Source organism: Marmota flaviventris, chromosome 17 (genome assembly GCF_047511675.1).
Source record: "Marmota flaviventris isolate mMarFla1 chromosome 17, mMarFla1.hap1, whole genome shotgun sequence".
Lineage (NCBI taxonomy): Eukaryota > Metazoa > Chordata > Mammalia > Rodentia > Sciuridae > Marmota > Marmota flaviventris.
In genome coordinates, this window is record NC_092514.1 from 51,692,005 (window position 1) to 51,710,337 (window position 18,333).

Consider the following 18,333-nt stretch of genomic DNA (forward strand, 5'->3'; position numbering starts at 1 on the left):
CAGTCCATCGCCAAGAACTCTGTCAAATCTAAATAGACCTTAAATCAGTTCTTTATCTCTACCATGTTCCCCACTTGATAACCATGTACCTCCTAACTGATCTCCCTGTTTCCACTGTCTGTTTTCTGCATAGAAACCAGCTTGCAAAAATTGCCCTGATACTCCTCCACTCTTCTCTTTAAGGGAGGTGACGTTTTGTCCCATAAGCAGAAGACTTTACGTGGTCTGGACCACTTTCCTTTCAGACTCTCTTTTGCTCACACTGACCCTCAGCTCAATAAGTGCTTTCCCATTTGGGGCCCTCACATATGCTGTAGCAAGTTCTTCTTGCTCTCTTTTTTACTTAGCTTTCAGGTCATAGCCTGTGTCCAATTCAGAAAAGATCTCTATTTGGGTCGTTTTTCTTCACAGGCTTATCATTGTGCTTATATGGGTATTACGTGGTTATTGTTTACTATCTTTCTCCATAGACTGTAACCCCTGTGAAGGGCAGGGATCATCTCTGTCTTGTGCTCTGCTGTATTTTTAGCACCTAATCCAGTGCTGTATTTTTATTTGGAATATCATAAAGGACTATTTCATGAAGAAAGTTTGAGCCAGATCAGTGGCTTTTAGCCTTTTAGAATCATTGCCCTAGGAGAACATGACTCAACTGTGTTTCCTTGCCCTATAGTCAGGCATGTGGAAACAAACACTCTAACTATAAAGATGTACTCAGTGTATTATCTATTTAATCATTTTGATAACCGTGTATCTTCTTCAGTGACTTACAAGTTTACATATTCATATTGCTTTTCATATCCTAAAGTAGTCAAGGATCCTTGGGTTTTATTTCAATTCTTCATGGGAGTTGCATTTTAATGTATTTAAATTAGTTTCTTTTGAAAATAAGTTATACAATTACATAAAATTATTATAATTATAAAATTCTTTTAAAATAAAAAAAAATTCTTTCTCCCTAAATTATTTATAGATGATATCCTAATATATCTAAACTACTTTAGAATCTAAATTTATAAACAAAGGAAAAAGTATAAATTTTGTTAGCAAAGATTGTTTTTATCCACACAAATTTAAAGCAAATCAAAATTCTTCAGCTTGTAAAACCAAAGGACATTTGATTTCCCAAACTAGTAAACTGTTTTTTTGTTGGGGTTTTGTAGCTCCCTAATTAAATTCTGTATCATATTTCCTGATATATCTTATTTCCTGCGTACCTTCCTTCTGGATGATAATATAATGCCAGGTACTTTTAGAATTTTCTTTTTCCATTAACCCTGACTTGTCAGATTGATGATAAGGCTAATAAGAGTTTGCTTTGATGTGCACCTTCAGCAAACATTCATCTAGCTCTGGTCACATTTTTTTTTCCTCTGTTGTATTAATCCACCTATTCTAAGGGATTTGAAATCTAAAACTTGGTCTGCTTTGGTTTCTCAGTAAAATGTACTCCTTTCCACCCCCCTTACAGGTACTGGAAAATTGGGCTTCTCTTTTGTGAGGATTACAGCTCTTATGGTGTCTTGCAATCGTTTGTGGGTGGGGACAGGAAATGGTGTCATTATCTCCATCCCATTGACAGAAAGTAAGTACATTTTTAGATAATTGTCACAGGACAAATAGGAGAATTGTAGAAAATAATCATGTCCAGAACACACAGATAGAGGGATTGTTTAGATATTGTCAAATAAGTAGTAACTCAGAAAATCAAGCTGATGTTTCACTCTTTGTATGAAATGTATAAACTCTAGAGAGAGAAGAGCAGGACCAGTTTCAGAATTAAGTTTTTCATTGTAAGAAGCTCTTTTTCTCATTTCAGGAATCACAGCCCTATTTTGTTTTTGAAATAAAAGTTTAAGTCCAGTTTTCTTCAGTTTTAGTATACCAGTATCCATGAACACTGCCTATTGTTTGTCGTAGTTTTCTATCTCCTAGGCCAGTAAATAGTCCAGCATGTCCCATTTCTTGTATTTGAGGCTTAAAAAAAGTTGTGGAAGAAGTTCCTCAAGAGGTCAGCAAGCCTTTCTTTGTACAAAAAAAAAAAATCTTCTGCTTGAAAATAATTTGATTTATTATTTTTGTGAGCAAAGTGTGCCTTGTGTATTTCTCATGTGATGTTCCATTACATCAGTCATGCATTAAGTGTTTTTGTGTTGCAGAATTCATGAGCAGGGAATGGTTTTGGGAAAAAAAATACCATAAGATAAGTTAATAAATACAGACCTCAGAGTTACAGTCACCCTACCCCTTCTTAGGGAAAGGGGAGGAAAGAGGACTAGAAGGAGAATTTGGAGCCTTGAAAGAACTCAAGTTCTTGATCCCAAGTGTATCTTCTTCAGTGACTTACAAGTCTATGTATTCATATTGCTTTTCATATCCTAAATAGTCCAGGATCCTTGGGTTTCATTCCAATTCTTCATGGGAGTTGCATTTTAATGTATTTAAATTAGTTTCTTTTTAAAATACATAGAAGAGAAGAAAAAATAAAGGGGAAATTTTAGCAGTTAGGAAATATTTCACATCAAGCTCTTGGATTTTTATTTGGATATACAAAAGTGGCTTTATGATTAAAGAAATCAAAATCATAGTAAATCAAATTGTGCTTTTTGAGCAGAGATGTTCTGTAGAGGCATTGGTGAGAACTTTGTTACTTGGTATTATGCCAAGTTGGATATTATTAATTTTGTTGGGGACCAGATAGAAGATGCTCAGAGTGATGGCTCACAGTAATGCCTCTCCTCCCTGTCATGCGCCTCTCCATGTCCCCTTTCCTCCTTTCTCACTTTAGCCGTAATCCTCCACCAGGGACGTTTACTGGGGCTGAGGGGTAAGTGCAGATCCTGAACCAAACTCTTCTTTCTGGCTTCTCAGCCACTGTGAGGCTGTTCCCTCTTCTCTAGAAACTCTTTTGAATGTTCTTCAATGTCACCCACTCGTAGTCACTGCCTTGCAGCAGACTTTTTTTTTTTTTTTTAACGTTTGTTACATGGCCACCAACTGCTCAGCAGCTTAGTGTATTTATCATCTTTTGTTGCAGCTGAACTTTCTTTCAGACTTTGTTTTTCCTTCCAATAAAAACATGAAACATGTCTTAAAACTGTTATTAATCTACATTGTTTACTCTTGTTACCAACCATGTTTCTTTCATTCACTTACTGGTGGAATGGGGATGTTTTGTGAGTCTGGTTGTTCTGTAGTAACCCAGCAAACCATTAGTCTGATGTAAGTGAAGCTACTCTGTGTTTGTGGCTGGATTCTATTAAACAGCATTTCCCATCCCTCTCAAGCGACATATTCTTACCAGGGGGGAGAAAAATAAGAAGAAAAACTATTAGACTACATAATAGTTAGATTCCTTTAATGAGGACTTAAAAAAAAATAAACCAAACAGATACACCTAAGAATCAAATCCATTTTCTTTGGATAATTAAACTGATTTTTTAAAAAATCAATTGATGTGTTTAAAACATAAGTTTAGTTGCTAGACTGGCAAAATCCCCTACTCCATTTACTGAGGTACTTAAAAATAACTAGCATGCTATGTATCTCTTTTTTTCCAGCTTTGCCTTGAATTGGCGTTGCTGCCCTTGTTTTACCTCAACTGGCTGTAGCTTTTAGATAATATCATAAGGATTAACCAGTAACCTCTTGCATTATTACTGTCTTCTAGGAAAAAATAGTTGGCATTTGATTTTTTTTTTTTTTTAATTGCAGCAAATAAAACCTCAGGAGCAACAGGAAATCGTCCTGGCAGTGTAATCCGTGTATATGGTGATGAAAACAGCGATAAAGTGACTCCAGGAACATTTATACCCTATTGTTCAATGGCACATGCACAGCTTTGCTTCCATGGACACCGGGATGCTGTGAAATTCTTTGTGGCAGTCCCAGGTAAGTTAGATTATTCCATTGAGATGTTGCTTTTAGGTCTCTTGGTTCCACCACCTAGTCTAAAGCTAAGTACTAGAATTATAGGCAATTTCAATATAACACATGAAAGAAGTTCTATGATGACGTATGATAAAAGTGCTATAGGGTACTTGAATGAAGTTATTTTGCAATCTCTCCCCACCCCCCCAAAACCAAATTCCTTGGTTTTTATTTAAGATACTTGCTTACTTTTGAAAAGCAGGGGCAATCTGCCACATAGACTGCCAAAGATAGTCTTGACTTATGAAGGAAATCACTAGCCTCTTGTCATCCAGACCACATGCAAGAAGAAATGGGGAATGTGCTCTGGCGCCTTTAGCAGTGTTGTATTAAGGATGAGCTAGTTGCCTGGGAATGTGGGTTCTCTTTCTCCATCACTCACCTTGAGCAAGTCACTTAAACCTCTGATAGTTGTTTCCTTGTCTCCTGAATGGATGCCTACCCACTTCCTTTTTTTGTGAAAATTCCATTTGAATTTGTAAAACACAATTCAGACAACATGGTAGTAGTGATATTCAGGGGAAAAAAAAAAGTTCTGTCCATTGGGAATACTAAAAATTATGTTACTCACCCATGTTTTTTAACTTTTTTTCTCCTAAAAGGGAAGTTTAGGAGTTAGATATAATTCAAATTTGAGCCAGGATGCAGTGGCACGGGTCTGTAATCTTAGAAACGTGGAAAGGATTGCATACTCAAGGCCAACCTCAGCAATTTAGTGATGTCCTATCTTAAAATTAAAAGTTAAAAGGTATGGGGATATAATTCAGGGTAAAGCACTCTGGTTTCAATTCCCTATACCAAAAAAAGTTCAAATCTGACTTTGTGTAACGTAGAAATAATAGTGTTTTTGTGTTTTTGTCACTGTTCTCCAGAGAAAGAAAACCAACATGTGTGGAGAGTTGGGGGTATGTGGAGAGAGTTTTTAAGGAAATGGCTCATGTGGCTGGCAAATTTGAAATCTGTAGGGCAGGCCAGCAGGTTAGAGACCCAGAGAGGAGTTGATGTTGCATCTAAATCTGAAACCAGTCAGGGGCCCTCAGTATTTTTCTTTTAAGTCTTTCACTGATTAGGTGAGACCACCTACATAATGAAGGGCTTTACTTTAAACATTAAGCATATCTTTAAAATACTGTCACAGCAATATCTGGTATTTGACCAGATATCTGGACCCAGTGATCTAGCCAAAATGACGCATAAAATTAACGATCACATGTCCCAAGGATGTTCCAAAGACTAAATGATTAAATGTACATAAGACAAGAGCTGGCATATGGTAGTCCAACCAGTTGTTCAATTATTCTTCACATGATAATGAACCTCCTGAAACCTCATTTGTACATTTATGAGTTCAAAGCTAGCCTCAGTCATTTTCTTAGGATAAATTCCTAGAGTGAACATTGTGATAATGGTGTTTTAGATTTTTCTGTGTTTTTGTGGTACTTGATACCTGGGGCCTGGAACATACTAGACAAGCACTGCCACTGAGATATATATATCCCCAGCCTTTTTAATTTTATTTTGAGACAGAGTTTTGCTGAGTTGTCCAGTCTGGCCTCAGACTTGGGATCCTCCTGCCTCAACCTCCCAAGTGGCTGTGATCATAGGCATGTACAGAATGTATATGCGTGTATAGGCAACTAACAGAATTTTCTCTTTTTTTTTTTCTTTTTTAGAAAATATAAAGAAATTTAGAAAATATAAAGTCCATGTTTTTACATAAAAATCAAGTTTATTTACTTAATCATAATATTTGCATGTCTAAATAAATGTGTTTGGTTTTATTCATTCTCCAATTGATGAGCTGCTGCGTTTCTGTTCCCATTTTTTCAGTATTAAAAACAATACCATTGCCGGGAGCGGTGACACACACCTGTAATTCCAGCAGCTGGGGAGGCTGAGACAGGAGGATTGTGAGTTCAAAGCCAGCCTCAGCAACAACGAGGCGCTAAGCAACTCAGTGAGATCCTGTCTCTAAATAAAATACAAAATTGGTCATGTGGTCCCGAGTTCAATCCCTGGTACCCCCAACCCCCAAAAAAATACAAACCAAAATCATAATACCATTAAAAGGTAAATAAATACTGCCAGGCATTGTGGCACACTTCTATAATCCCAGCAACTTGGGAGGCTGAGGCAGGAGAATCACAAGTTCAAGATCAGTCTCGGCAATTTAGCAAGAGACCCTAAGCAACTTAGTGAGACCCTGTCTCAAAATAAAAAATAGAAAGGTTAGTGACAAAGTGCCCCCTGGGTTCAATCCAAAAAAAAAAAAAAAAAGACATTTAAAAAAAATGATGGTCCTTCTTATGCATATGTATAAGACTTTTCTATTGGGTATAAATTTAAAAGTAGAATTGGCAACATTTCTCTGTGTGTGTCTGTGTGTGTGTGTGTGTGTGTGTGTGTGTGTGTACATGTACATGTGAAGCCAGTTGGCCCTAAAGATTAAAGAATTTTGGTTATCCTTATCATACCATTGTTTTGTTTTTGTTTATTTTTTTATGTGGTAATGAGGATCAAACCTAGTGCCTCACATGTGCGGCACTACAACCACAGCCCCAACCATCGTGTTTATCCTTGTCATACCTTCATGTCCTTGCTTCTGAAGCAGAACTAACTAGTCTACTAATATAAGTTATTTCTAATAAGCTTGATTTCTTCTAGAAAATGCTTAAATCAGATCTTAATGAAGCCCTGTAGGGATACATCATACTGTCCTATCCACTTTCTTTTTTTGGGGGGGTGGTTATTGGGGATTGAACTCCAGGGCACTTGACCACCACTGAGCCACATATCCCGCCCTATTTTGTATTTTATTTAGAGACAGGGTCTCACTGAGTTGTTCGGCGCTTCGCTGTTGCTGAGGCTGGCTTTGAACTCGCGATCCTCCTATCTCAGCCTCTTGAGCTGCTGGAATTACAAGCATGTGCCACTGTGCCTGGCTTGTCCTATACACTTTTTTAAGATAAATTAATTTTTTAATTTAGAGTATATCATGTCATATAACAATGTCCTGCTAGCTTCTGGAGTCATGGTCTGGGTAGTTTGACCAAAAGACAGCAGGTTCTGGCAAGAAAAAAAGTATATAGTCATAGCTTTCTAAAAGGGATGCCTTGGAGACTATTCATTTATTCACAGTGTGAATAACATTTAAAGGTTTTTATCTATCATTTCATGATCATGGGTTTTACTGTAGAACTAAAGCTTTAGAACAAATGGAGCAATTAGCAATTTTATCTATATACTCTAAACTAAAAATAAGATATACTTAACTATGAAAGGAAGGCCATGGATTTGAAATAAATTTAAGTATTAATTTAAATATGCAAATCAATAAGGCTTCAATTGAAGATTATTCTGTCTCATAAACAAATGCAAACATTTCCTTTCAGGAGAGAGACCTTTCTACTGTCCCTCAAACCAGAAGGTAGAGATTGTAATAATTTGAAAACAGGCAGCTAAGACCCGCCTTGCCATACATATCCTACACTGATTTTGGATCTATTTCCTCTTCAGATAGAAAGATTGAATGACTGGGGTTGTGGCTCATTGGCAGAGTGCTTGCCTAGCATGTGTGAGGCACTGGGTTCCATGCTCAATACCACATAAAAATAAACAAATAAAGACATTCTGTCCATCTATAACTACAAAAAAAAATTTTTTTTAAAGATTTTCAGATTGAGACCTTATGACTTTCTAATCATTGTTTTCTGATCATGCAGAACTTTATAGCATCCCCAGTACTTTGTACTGAGCATGTATTTGCCAGTTTGTTTAACTCTGAAAAAATTCAGAGAGAAAGAATAAAATACTATGCCCTGTCCTCGTCTGTGATATAAGTAATATGTACTTCTGCTCCTGTGTAAAATAGGTCAAGTCATTAGCCCACAAAGTGGCAGTAGTGGCACAGATTTAACAGGTGATAAAGCAGGACCATCTGCACCGGAGTCCAGCAGCCAGACACCCTTGAAGTCTATGCTTGTCATCAGTGGAGGAGAGGGCTACATTGACTTCCGGATGGGTAAGTCTTTGGTTCTGGGGGCTCAGTTTCCACAGTGTTCTGCAATGTGGACTTTCAGCCATAGTAAATAGAAACCACTCTGATAATAATTTCTAAGATATTCTCTTTAAATTCTTCGCTTGAAGAAGGATTGTATATTTCTTTTTTGCCTTCTTTCTGCCTCTGTGTATGTATGTATATGTAGATACACATACATTTCTTTTCATACCAAAGTGTATTTGTTCGAAGGAATATGAGAAATAGCAAGAAGTGGTCATTAAGTTTCATGTGAAGACCTGGAATCTAAAGACCCAGGGCAAATCATTCTACTACAGTTTTCTCACCTGCAAAATGAAGAAAATAAAAATACTGTATAAAGCAGCACTCATATCAAAAGTGATTTCACCTGTTGTTTTCTTTTTGTATATTAATTGAGCATCTACCATGTCAGACTTAACTTTGAGATGTGGAAACAAGTCAGTTAAAGCCTCCCTCTAATAGCTTATAGAACAATACAGGCTGAGGACATGTCAGTATTAAAATGTTATAAATGCTCTGGTAAAGAGTAGTCAGTTCTTCCCATGGGTGGGGAGAGAAGGAAGTCAAGAAATGGTGCTTGAAGTGACTCATCACTGAATAGTGTTAGTCTAAAGGATCAGGTTGGGAATGGACTGGGGAAGGCTGAGGATTGGCATTCCGAGGTAAGAGAATGTCTTGACCAAAATTTAGAGAGGCAAAACCATTTTAACTGAAGAAAAAACATTTTTAAATGACAGGAACATGGAGTAGAAAAGAAGTGTGAATTTCTAGTCTAAAAAGTGAGGGAGGAACTGGATTATGAGAGGCCTTTATTTACCAGATTTTCACTTTATCCTTCAAGAAAAGGAGTATTGCTGGAGGCCTTTAAATAGAGGTGCAATGTGATTGGATGTGTGTGGAAGGTGGATTGAAGGTTCAAGACTAAAGAGAAGTGCAGGATTGGGGCTAGCTCATTGGTAGAGCACTTGCCTTGCACGTGTAAGGGTACTGGGTTCGATCCTCAGCATCACATAAAGATGAGTAAAGATATTGTGACCATCTACAACTAAAAAAAATTTTTTTTAAAAGATAGGGAAGCAAGTTAGAAAAAAATGAATACCTGAGTGAGGTAGGGACAGTGGGAATACAGAAGCAGCATGATGAAGAATTGTTACCTAGTGGGATGTGGCAAAAGAGAATGATCCATTCACTCAGAACTCCAAACAGAGGCAGCAAATCCAGAGGAAAAGAGTAGTGCTTAGTAAACTGTAAAGCAACGTGCCAATGTGAATTTACCAGCTATAAATAGACTAACCTAAAAATCTCAGTGATTTGAAAAGCTTCCAAACATAAAGTACTGAATGATTTTTAAAGAATATAAAAATATAAAAATATAGATCAGTGATAGATTATTATTTTAGATAAGAATTCTGTAAAAATTTAAGGTCATTTAAATTACAGTGTGCCATATGCAACTAGTGTAAAATCTAATGCAAGAGATTTTACAGAATATCTAATACAAGAGGCTTCTAGACATAATTTTAAGGAAGGAGAAGTAATGCTTAGAAATTGATTTGATCCTGTTAATATCGCCAGGAATGGATTAGTTTCAAAATGTTTTAAATAATTAATAGTGCAGCATTTCTTTATAGAAAGTAATGATAAGGACTCCACTTGGCTGGGATGATCTCTATAGATTTTTCTTGGAATACAGCAGGCACTTGGAACCATACGATGAATATGGTAGAGCCTGACAAGATGGCACACTCCCTGTAATCCCGATGACTCACGAGTCAAGGCAAGCAATTTAGCAATTCAGCAATTTAGCAAAAGCCCTAAGTAATTCAGTGAGACACTGTTTTAAAATAAAAATTAAAGAGAACTGGGGATGTAGCTCAGTAGTAAAAGCTCCCCAGAGTTCAATCCACAGTACCAAAAAAAAAAGAATATGTTAGTAAAATCTCTGTAGTTTTTCTATTTCCACTAAATTCCTTCCATTGTAGCTCCTGAGACTAGCATAAAAATTGCTTAACTAGATTTGGCAATATCTCTAGTAATCCAGCCTGAAAAATAAACTTGTCTTTAAGTATAAATTAATTATGTTTTTTGTTGTTGTTGTTTTGTTTTTACCGGGTATTGGAACTCAGGGGCACTCGACACTGAGCCACATCCTCAACGCTTTTTGGTATTTTGTTTAGAGAGAGGATCTCACTGAGTTGCTTAGGGCCTCGATAAATTGCTGAGGCTGGCTTTGAACTCATAATCCCCCTGCCTCAGCCTCCTGAGTTGCTGGGTTTATAGGCACACACCACTGTGCCCTGTTATAAAATTAAATTTGGGGGGATTGGGGGGAGCCAGGATTTAAACTCAGGGACATCAACCACTGAGCCACATCCCCAGCTCTATTTTGTATTTTATTTAGAGACGGAGTCTCACTAAGTTGCTTAGGGCCTCACTGTTGCTGAGGCTGGCTTTGAATTCGAAATCCTCCTGTCTCATCCTCTGAAGATGCTGGGATTATAGGCTGTGCCACACACCTGGCTTATAAATTAATTTTTGTAGTGAATTAAAAAAAAATTGGGGCTGGGGATGTGGCTCAAGCGGTAGTGCGCTTGCCTGGCATGCATGCAGCCCGGGTTCGATCCTCAGCACCACATACAAAGATGTTGTGTCCGCCAAATACTAAAAAATAAATAAAATACAAAAAAAAAATTGGAAGGGCTATGACCCCCATTCTAAGTCATCATTGGGGAAGCCAGGCTGTCATAGAAGTGGAGTGGGGAGGGATGTGGATCTCTCGCCATCCCTGAGACCCTCAGTTGTGGCAAACCAAGTCTGGAAGGTAATATTTAGAAAATGACCAAACACACACCTCCTGGTGCAGATCCTAAGCAATTAATTGGAAAGGACTGGAACAGTAAGGGAAATTGGGTCACAAGCTGTTTAGTCACTCTCACCTTGCAAACCGGGATTTGGAGTGGATCAGTTACGAGATGTCAATCTAGAAACATACTGGCAATCAGATGGGTCCCAGCCTCATTTAGTGAACATCCAGTTCAGCAACTTGAATTGGTAGAACCAAATGGCTGGATTCATGTTCCCTTAACTGATAATCATAAGAAGCCAACTTGAACATTCATGATACAGATTGCTGTTCTAGCCAGTCACCAAAATGGGAGAGATACCCACATGAAACAAATTAAAATATACACATCAGTAGAAGAGAGCTCTTTTGGTAAATTTCCTAGATGTATAACTATCGATTTCATGATGTATCGATCAATAAGGTGACTTTAAATTGGAGCAAAAGTGATGAATCCTTTGTTTTCTTCTGTATTACATTTTATGTTGGATATCTTTATTGAAAAATGCATCAGTTATTTTACAATTTTGTATACACTTTAAAGTATTTTAACTTCGATAAATAAATTTTGGGTCATATTGAAAAAAATTAAATTAATTTTTTTGTTGTTGTTGTTCTGTTTCCTTTTTTATTTCCTGCAATATTTTAACAATGACAAACAAATCTCCATCGGTTCTTTATTTTTTTTAATGTTGTAACTTGAATTGAGACTGTTGGAAACAGGATAAAATAGAATCTTCAAAACAACTCAGAAAACAAGTACCAACAACTTTTTGTCTCAACAGCTATTAAGAGCCAAGCCTAATTTTTTTTTTCACATACTAACCATGTTGATTTTTTAGTTCAGAATTTTATCTCTGTGATTTGGCATTCTTGTGGGACAAGGGCAGAAATTAGTGGGGTGGATAAGGGAGGGAGTGGCCTGCAAAGAAAGATGCAAATAATCAAGATTGTTTCTCTTACACTATTTCTATTTTTTATTCTATATTTTTTTGTGTGTAGCTGAAATTCAGGTGGACACATTAGAAAATTTTAGAACATCAGTAGAATATCTTTGTTCTTTGGTATGCATATTTTTAGGATTTTGCTGAAGAATTCATCCCACCAGACAAGTTGTCACTAGGTTGTGTCAGAATAACCCTGCTCTGTACAAAAGTTAACTGATGTGAGCTTATGGAGAGGAGTGAGTGCGCCCACTACCTCATTCACCACATTCACTTAGCCACCTTGCAGAGGACCTGTGGCCTCCCTACTGCCCCAACCTTTTTTGTTTCTCAATCTTTACCATATGCTGTTAATTCATCACCTGTCCTAAACCTGAAAATCATGGGAAGAAAAGCCTAGTTTAGCAGGTGATGAATTTGCTGTCTTTCAGGGAGACTTTTAATCGGTTATCTTCCGTTGAAGAACTTTTCTTCTGTCACTTGATTTAATAAACTGTTTGGATTTGGGATTTAGTTAGTTTGTGTGCTCTGTCTCTTTGTGCACACTTATAGCATTATTTAATCTTAATTCTTTTATTTTGTTATTGGTACTGGGGATTGAACTCAGGGGCACTTGACCACTGAGCCACGTCCCCAGCCCTATTTTGTATTTATTTCATTTAGAGACAGGGTCTCACTGAGTTGCTTAGCACATCACTTTTGCTGAGGCTGGCTCAGCCTTCTGAGGATCAAACTTAGGGCAAACACTCTTCTAGTGAACTGTATCTCCAGCCCCAGCTGTCCATTTTGGATGAACACAGATTTGGACAGCTTTGTTGTCTTAGCTTCCCTTTTCTGTTAACATCAGTGTGCAGATGTATTGCAATGTCTTACCAACATACTATGGTGAACTCGTTTTTATAAGTATAGGGGAAAACGAATAAACCTTTTCAAAGCTCTGTAATGACTTGCATGAGTGGGTGAAGATTCTGACTTATGGTATTTCTTTTACTGTTTTTCTGCAATGGAAGTCAGACAAGTTTTGTGCATCTATGCATAGGCTAACCATGAGCATTATGTAATTCACATAGTTCTATATTACCCATGTTAATCTAACTTGAGTCTCCTTATCATCCACTAGGTGATGAAGGTGGAGAATCAGAACTTCTTGGAGAAGATCTTCCACTTGAACCATCTGTCACCAAAGCAGAAAGAAGTCACTTGATAGTATGGCAAGTGATGTATGGCAGTGAGTGAGCCCATAGGATACAGGTGGAGATAGGGACATGTCTCTTCTGCATGGTTTATTTTTCCTTTTCCCCTTTATTTAATGCTTTTTTTTTTTTTTTTTTTTGTGGTGAAATAAGTTTCACCACATAATATGTGAGCATTTCTTCCTGTTAACTTTATATTACAAAATCTGTCCTGCCGTAACAATACAGAGGAACTAGCTGTTTTACTGCACCAGTGTTATAGGCAATTTCAGTATATTATGAACAAATCAAAGAATTACTTTCTTCAAACTGGTGAATTACAGAAAGCAATCCAGATGTGGTTTTTTCTGCCACAGTCTAATGTCACTCACTTCATTTGATGGGGTCACTTTTTAGCTGTCACTAATAATGGAATTATTGGAAAACACTTGATAAATGAAACTGTACCATTAAGTACTATAACAGAGTTTTCCCCGGTGTATATAAAATTGACACACACTACTATCAGATGGAGTATCAGGATTTGTCTAACTATCCCAAAAAGGCTAAAAGCTAACTGTAAATTAACTTTCACTTTTCAAGTCTGACAAATCTTGTTTATATGATATATAAAACTTTGTTTTCATCAGATTTTCAGGGGGTTTTATATTAAAGAAATTAAGACTACACTATTTAAATAAAAGTTTCCTGTTTCTGACTTATTAGAGCTCTAAAGTTTATGAGGCCTGCTTCTCTGAATATCCTGATTTTTTTTTTTTTTTGAGACTAGTTTCTCTTGTTTTCAAACTGACACGTTTGAGAGGTTTATAATTTATAAAGCTTAGAAGAAGCTTTAGCCTTGTGTTTTGCATTCATCGTACCAGAGATGATGGTAGTTAATTCGGGTTTTTTTTCCGTATAAAATATCACCTATTTGCCACATGTTCCTGGGCTGCTCTGACCTGTTAGAAGTAAAAGTGAAGTCGTGATGGAGGGTGATGGAGTCTGTCCTCACCAATTAAGTGAGGATTTTGTGTGTATATGTGTGTGTGTTCCTGAGGACCAAACCTAGGGCCTCATGCATGCCAGTCAAGTATGCTTACCACTGAGCTACATCACTAGCCCATTGAATAAGAAATTTGACCAGGAGGGTTGTTTTCTTTTTTCTGTGTAAAACTACTAAATACTTGGTATTTTGGATGTAAGTAACATGTTTAAGCTTTTGCGCCCTTCTAAGCTCAGTATTTTGAGCTTAGATAGTATTTTATCTTCAAAAAGGAAAACTATGAAGGGGAAGAAGACAAAGCTGATATACCATATATATATATATATAAAGTCAAGGCTGATAATTATATCTTTTCAATTAACAGTATCCATTCAAAAAATAGATTAGAATCTAGATTTGACTGATTTTTTTTCCCTTAGTAAGTTTTTTAAAACCATGATGCTTTAGGTTTTTCCCTCTCAAGCTTCTTGAAAATGTATGGTTTACCATTTCTTATTGTTACTCTAGGTAAAGTTAAATATAATTTTATGCTATTTTAAAAATGCAAACCTATTGAGGCTAGGGCTGGGGCTCAGTGGTAGAGCGCTTGCCTAGCATGTGTGAGGCACTGGGTTTGAGCCTCAGCATCACATAAAAAATAAAGGTATTGTGTCCATCTACAACTAAAAAAAAAAAGAAAAATACAAACTTACAGGAAAAATGTTCCCCCGTCATTGTAAGGACTTCAAAGAAAAGAAAGCAAACACAGGTCTCCAATTGTCAAAACATTCTTAGGTACCAGGGTTGTTTTGTTTTTTTTCTTTTTCTTCTGAACTATTACACAAAGATATCTGTAAAAACTATACCAGTAACTTTAACGCATATACATGATCTGGCTAGGACATAAAATACGTGGGATTTACTGAGCTTTGGAAGACCTTTGGATCCATTTGGCCACATGTGTCTATAAGCACACTGTATACACCATAAAACTGTGGCTATGTATGTTTTAGAAGAAAAACCTATTTTAATAAAAGCTGTATGTAACAGATAATTTTTTGCTTGAGCTTAGTCACTTAAGGAAACAAAATTTAGGCCACTTTTCCATAGCTTGTTTGCTATGTGTTTTTGTTTTAATCTTAGCCACTTTTGGCAATTCCTAAAAAAGCATTATTAAACCTTTGTTAAGAATGTTGTATAAATTCATAGAGACACCAAAGTGTTGGGAATTTTAATCCCAAGAGGTAAGCATCCCAGAGTCAGATGCCCCACTTGTTCAGAAGCCTTTCACACATTTGTATGATTGATGTAACTTAGGAAATCAGGAATTAACAATGAACTGTGCAAACGTGGTTGTAAATGCTCCTTTTAAACTTACCAGCTCTGACTTAAGGAATATAGGTGCGTAATCATTTTACCTAAAGATATCAGATTGTCTGTGGCCCTGTTAATTAATTTCAGGGACCAAAAAGGACAAAAATGCCTGTATAATTTGTTTTAAAGACTTGTGCGTATATTTGTAATTTCAGTTAAACACTTTCTATAGATTACTTTCCTTCCTCTTTCCCCCAATAATAGGTTTATATTCTTGTAATGTCTACTTTGATCAAGGTGGTAGTCTTTTGAAGAAATGACCAAATGTAAGCTTCTCAAAAGCAGTAGAGGGCTGTAGCTCCCAAATCCAGAACGAACAAGGATTGAGTGCCTTGGGTTGGTCTCTCCACATAGAAAATTTGCCCCTATTGGAAGAAATCAGGGGTACTAAGGATTCTCATTTTGTTACATTGGGTTATGTATGAAATTGAATCATATAAGGTGCTGGGATTGTGGCTCAGCGGTAGAGCGATCGTCTAGCACGTGCGAGGCCCTGGATTCGATCCTTAGCACCACATAAAAATAAAACAAAGGTATTGTATCCAACTACTTTTAAAAAATAAATATTAAAAAAGAAGAAGAAGAGGGCTGGGGATGTGGCTGAAGCGGTAGTGTGCTTGTCTGGCATGTGCGGGGCACTGGGTTCGATCCTCAGCACCACATAAAAATAAAATAAAGTTGTTGTGTCCACCGAAAACTAAAAAATAAATATTAAAAAATTGTCAAAAAAAAGAAGAAGAAATTGAGTCATGAAATTATCATTGTTCAGCCATAGCTGATCTATAGAAATGGCATCACTGTATGCCTCAATCTAATACTTAAGTCTAAGTTAAAATCTCCATGAGGCAAAGGGAGAATATTTTCTATGGACTCAGTTTTGAGAGTATTTTTCTGTAACTTGTGTGGATCTAAATTGTTAAAATAGGAATCAGTCTCTTAAAAATTGCAACTTGTTGAGAGTGTAAAACATTTTAGCACAGAATATTCAGCACGTGACTTTCCACATGAAGTGTGTTTATGTAGAAAGCCAGGCTCAGTGGTGTACACCTGTAGTCCCAGCTACATAGGAAGTTGAAGCGGGAGGATCATAAGTTTGAGGCCAGCCTCAACAACTTAGTACGACCCTGTCTCAAAATGAAAAATAAAAGGACTGGGGATATAGCTCAGTGGTAGAGCACTCCTGAGTTCAGTTTCTAATACCGCAAAATAAGAAAAAGAAAGGCTAAAATACATTCTCTTGAGCCAGGCATGTTGGCGCATGCCTGTAGTCCTAGTGAGGAGGCTGATACCAGAGGATTGCAAGGTTGAGGCCAGGCAATTTAACAAGGCCATAAGAAACTTAATGAGATCTTGTCTCAATGAAAAAAAAAAAAAGGCGGGGGGCTGGGGATGTAGCTTAGTGGTTAAGCACCCCTGTGTTCAATCCCCAATACAAAAAAAAAAGATTCTCAGTTGCAATATTTTTCGTTTCTTCCTGCATTTGAGAAGAGAACTCTTGACATAGGCTGCCTTAGTAATAAAACATCTCATAATATTAACTGTCCTAAAGGATGTGTGTCTTGGAAATGCTGTGGAACTGAATATTTATTTTCTTGTGAGTATTATGACCTTTACCAAAGGACTCAACCAGAGTTAGGGCTTTTCTTTGCCCTGTTTTTCCACCCCATGGTGCTAGGGTTGGAATCCAGGGCCTTGTGCATGCTGGGCAAGTGCTCTACCACCATGCTGCATTGCCAGTAGGGCTCTTCTTAATTGATCATGTTGAGAAAGTGACTTACTTGGTCTCACTTTGTGACAGGGGAAGAGGAGGAGAGAAGATGAAATGTGGAAGTCATCAATGCTTTTCTAACAGGGTTATGCTCTTCTGTAACACTAATTGTCTTTTTCTTAAATAATTAAGTTTTATTATTAATTTTGTCCTGCATTTCTCAATATTTGAATATATTTTAACAATTTATGTTCTAAATTTGTTTTTTGTTCTAGACATCTTATCCAGAATTTTACTTGCCTCCATAAAGTGGGATTCTGGAGTGTCCCACTTGACTGTCTTAGAGGCTGAGGCTTTGTTTCTATGAGCAAAAAGCTCACTTAGCAATGTAGTTATTTCAGTATTTATTTCTATTATGGAATCCCTGGGGTTCGGAATGTAACTTTGTACATGAAATATATATAAATATGTATATGAAACATGTTTGAGGTCCATTGTGTTTTGTTTCCTTTTTATTTTTCCCAGGGGTCTGAACTTGGGTTTTATTTGAAAGTCCAATAATCTCTCCATCAAACATATCATTTCTCAGGGTCCAGAATGTTGTCATTTGCCACTGTCTGAAGGTGAGCAGTGGGGTGAGCCGCTTGGCTCATGTGTTCAAATGAGATGTAGGTAATGGACAAGAGGACTGTCTAGAGATGTAGGAGTGGTGAGTGACAACCCACTCATGACACTAAGATATACCCTTTGCCAGATTACTCTGTGATAAGAGACAGGTTGTGCTGGGATTCTGATAATATGGTGTGCTTATTTGTGATCTCTTGCTTTGGAGAGACTCTTAGAGGAAGGATGATATAAAGTTAATCCCATTCAGCGCACTGGTCTTTAGTGTGATCCAGTGGATTTTGTGTGTCTTCATTGGGATTCTTGTGTGATAGTGAAAGTCATCCCATTTGTCATGTTGATAGGACATTTCACCAGTTATCTGTCCAGTGAGGTGGGATGCTCTATAACATAACCAATAGCCTGACTCACTCCTTGACTTGGTAGGACCTTGACGCACCTGCCTCTTCCGCCCTCTAGAGCCTGCCAAGGCATTGTTTTGGAAATTGATTAGTCAGTCCTGTTGCATCCTGTTTAACCATATTTTGATCCCTCTAGTAAGAGGTTAAAATGGCAACAGAAGACAGAAGACATTCATTTTGTTTTTTGTTGGGAACAGGGCAGGAGCCCCATGGTCATAACTGGAACTGTAGCCTATAGACCCCTGCCCAGTACCAGGGAGAGAACTGCCTCTCAGGCCTTAGTAGAGAGATTCTGCTTAAGCTACCAGCTCTTA

At 37.2% G+C, this 18,333-nt stretch overlaps 1 protein-coding gene and 1 pseudogene across 4 annotated transcripts in view; both read left to right on the plus strand.

Moving 5' to 3' along the window:
• Spag9 (sperm associated antigen 9) overlaps positions 1–17,477 on the plus strand; it is a 133,464-nt gene extending 115,987 nt beyond the window's left edge. For 2 of the 4 annotated variants that reach the window (XM_071603493.1, XM_027924681.2), the window contains 5 exons: positions 1,472–1,585; positions 2,789–2,827; positions 3,715–3,891; positions 7,802–7,951; positions 12,876–17,477. In XM_071603493.1, coding sequence (XP_071459594.1) covers positions 1,472–1,585; positions 2,789–2,827; positions 3,715–3,891; positions 7,802–7,951; positions 12,876–12,991 — 596 coding nt within the window. In that variant the 3' untranslated portion in view covers positions 12,992–17,477. The remainder of the gene's footprint in view (positions 1–1,471; positions 1,586–2,788; positions 2,828–3,714; positions 3,892–7,801; positions 7,952–12,875) is intronic. The other 2 variants (XM_027924685.2, XM_027924682.2) reach the window with 1 other exon arrangement.
• Positions 10,388–11,242, plus strand: LOC139702368 (anaphase-promoting complex subunit 10 pseudogene; annotated as a pseudogene).
• Positions 17,478–18,333: the final 856 nt, after the last annotated feature.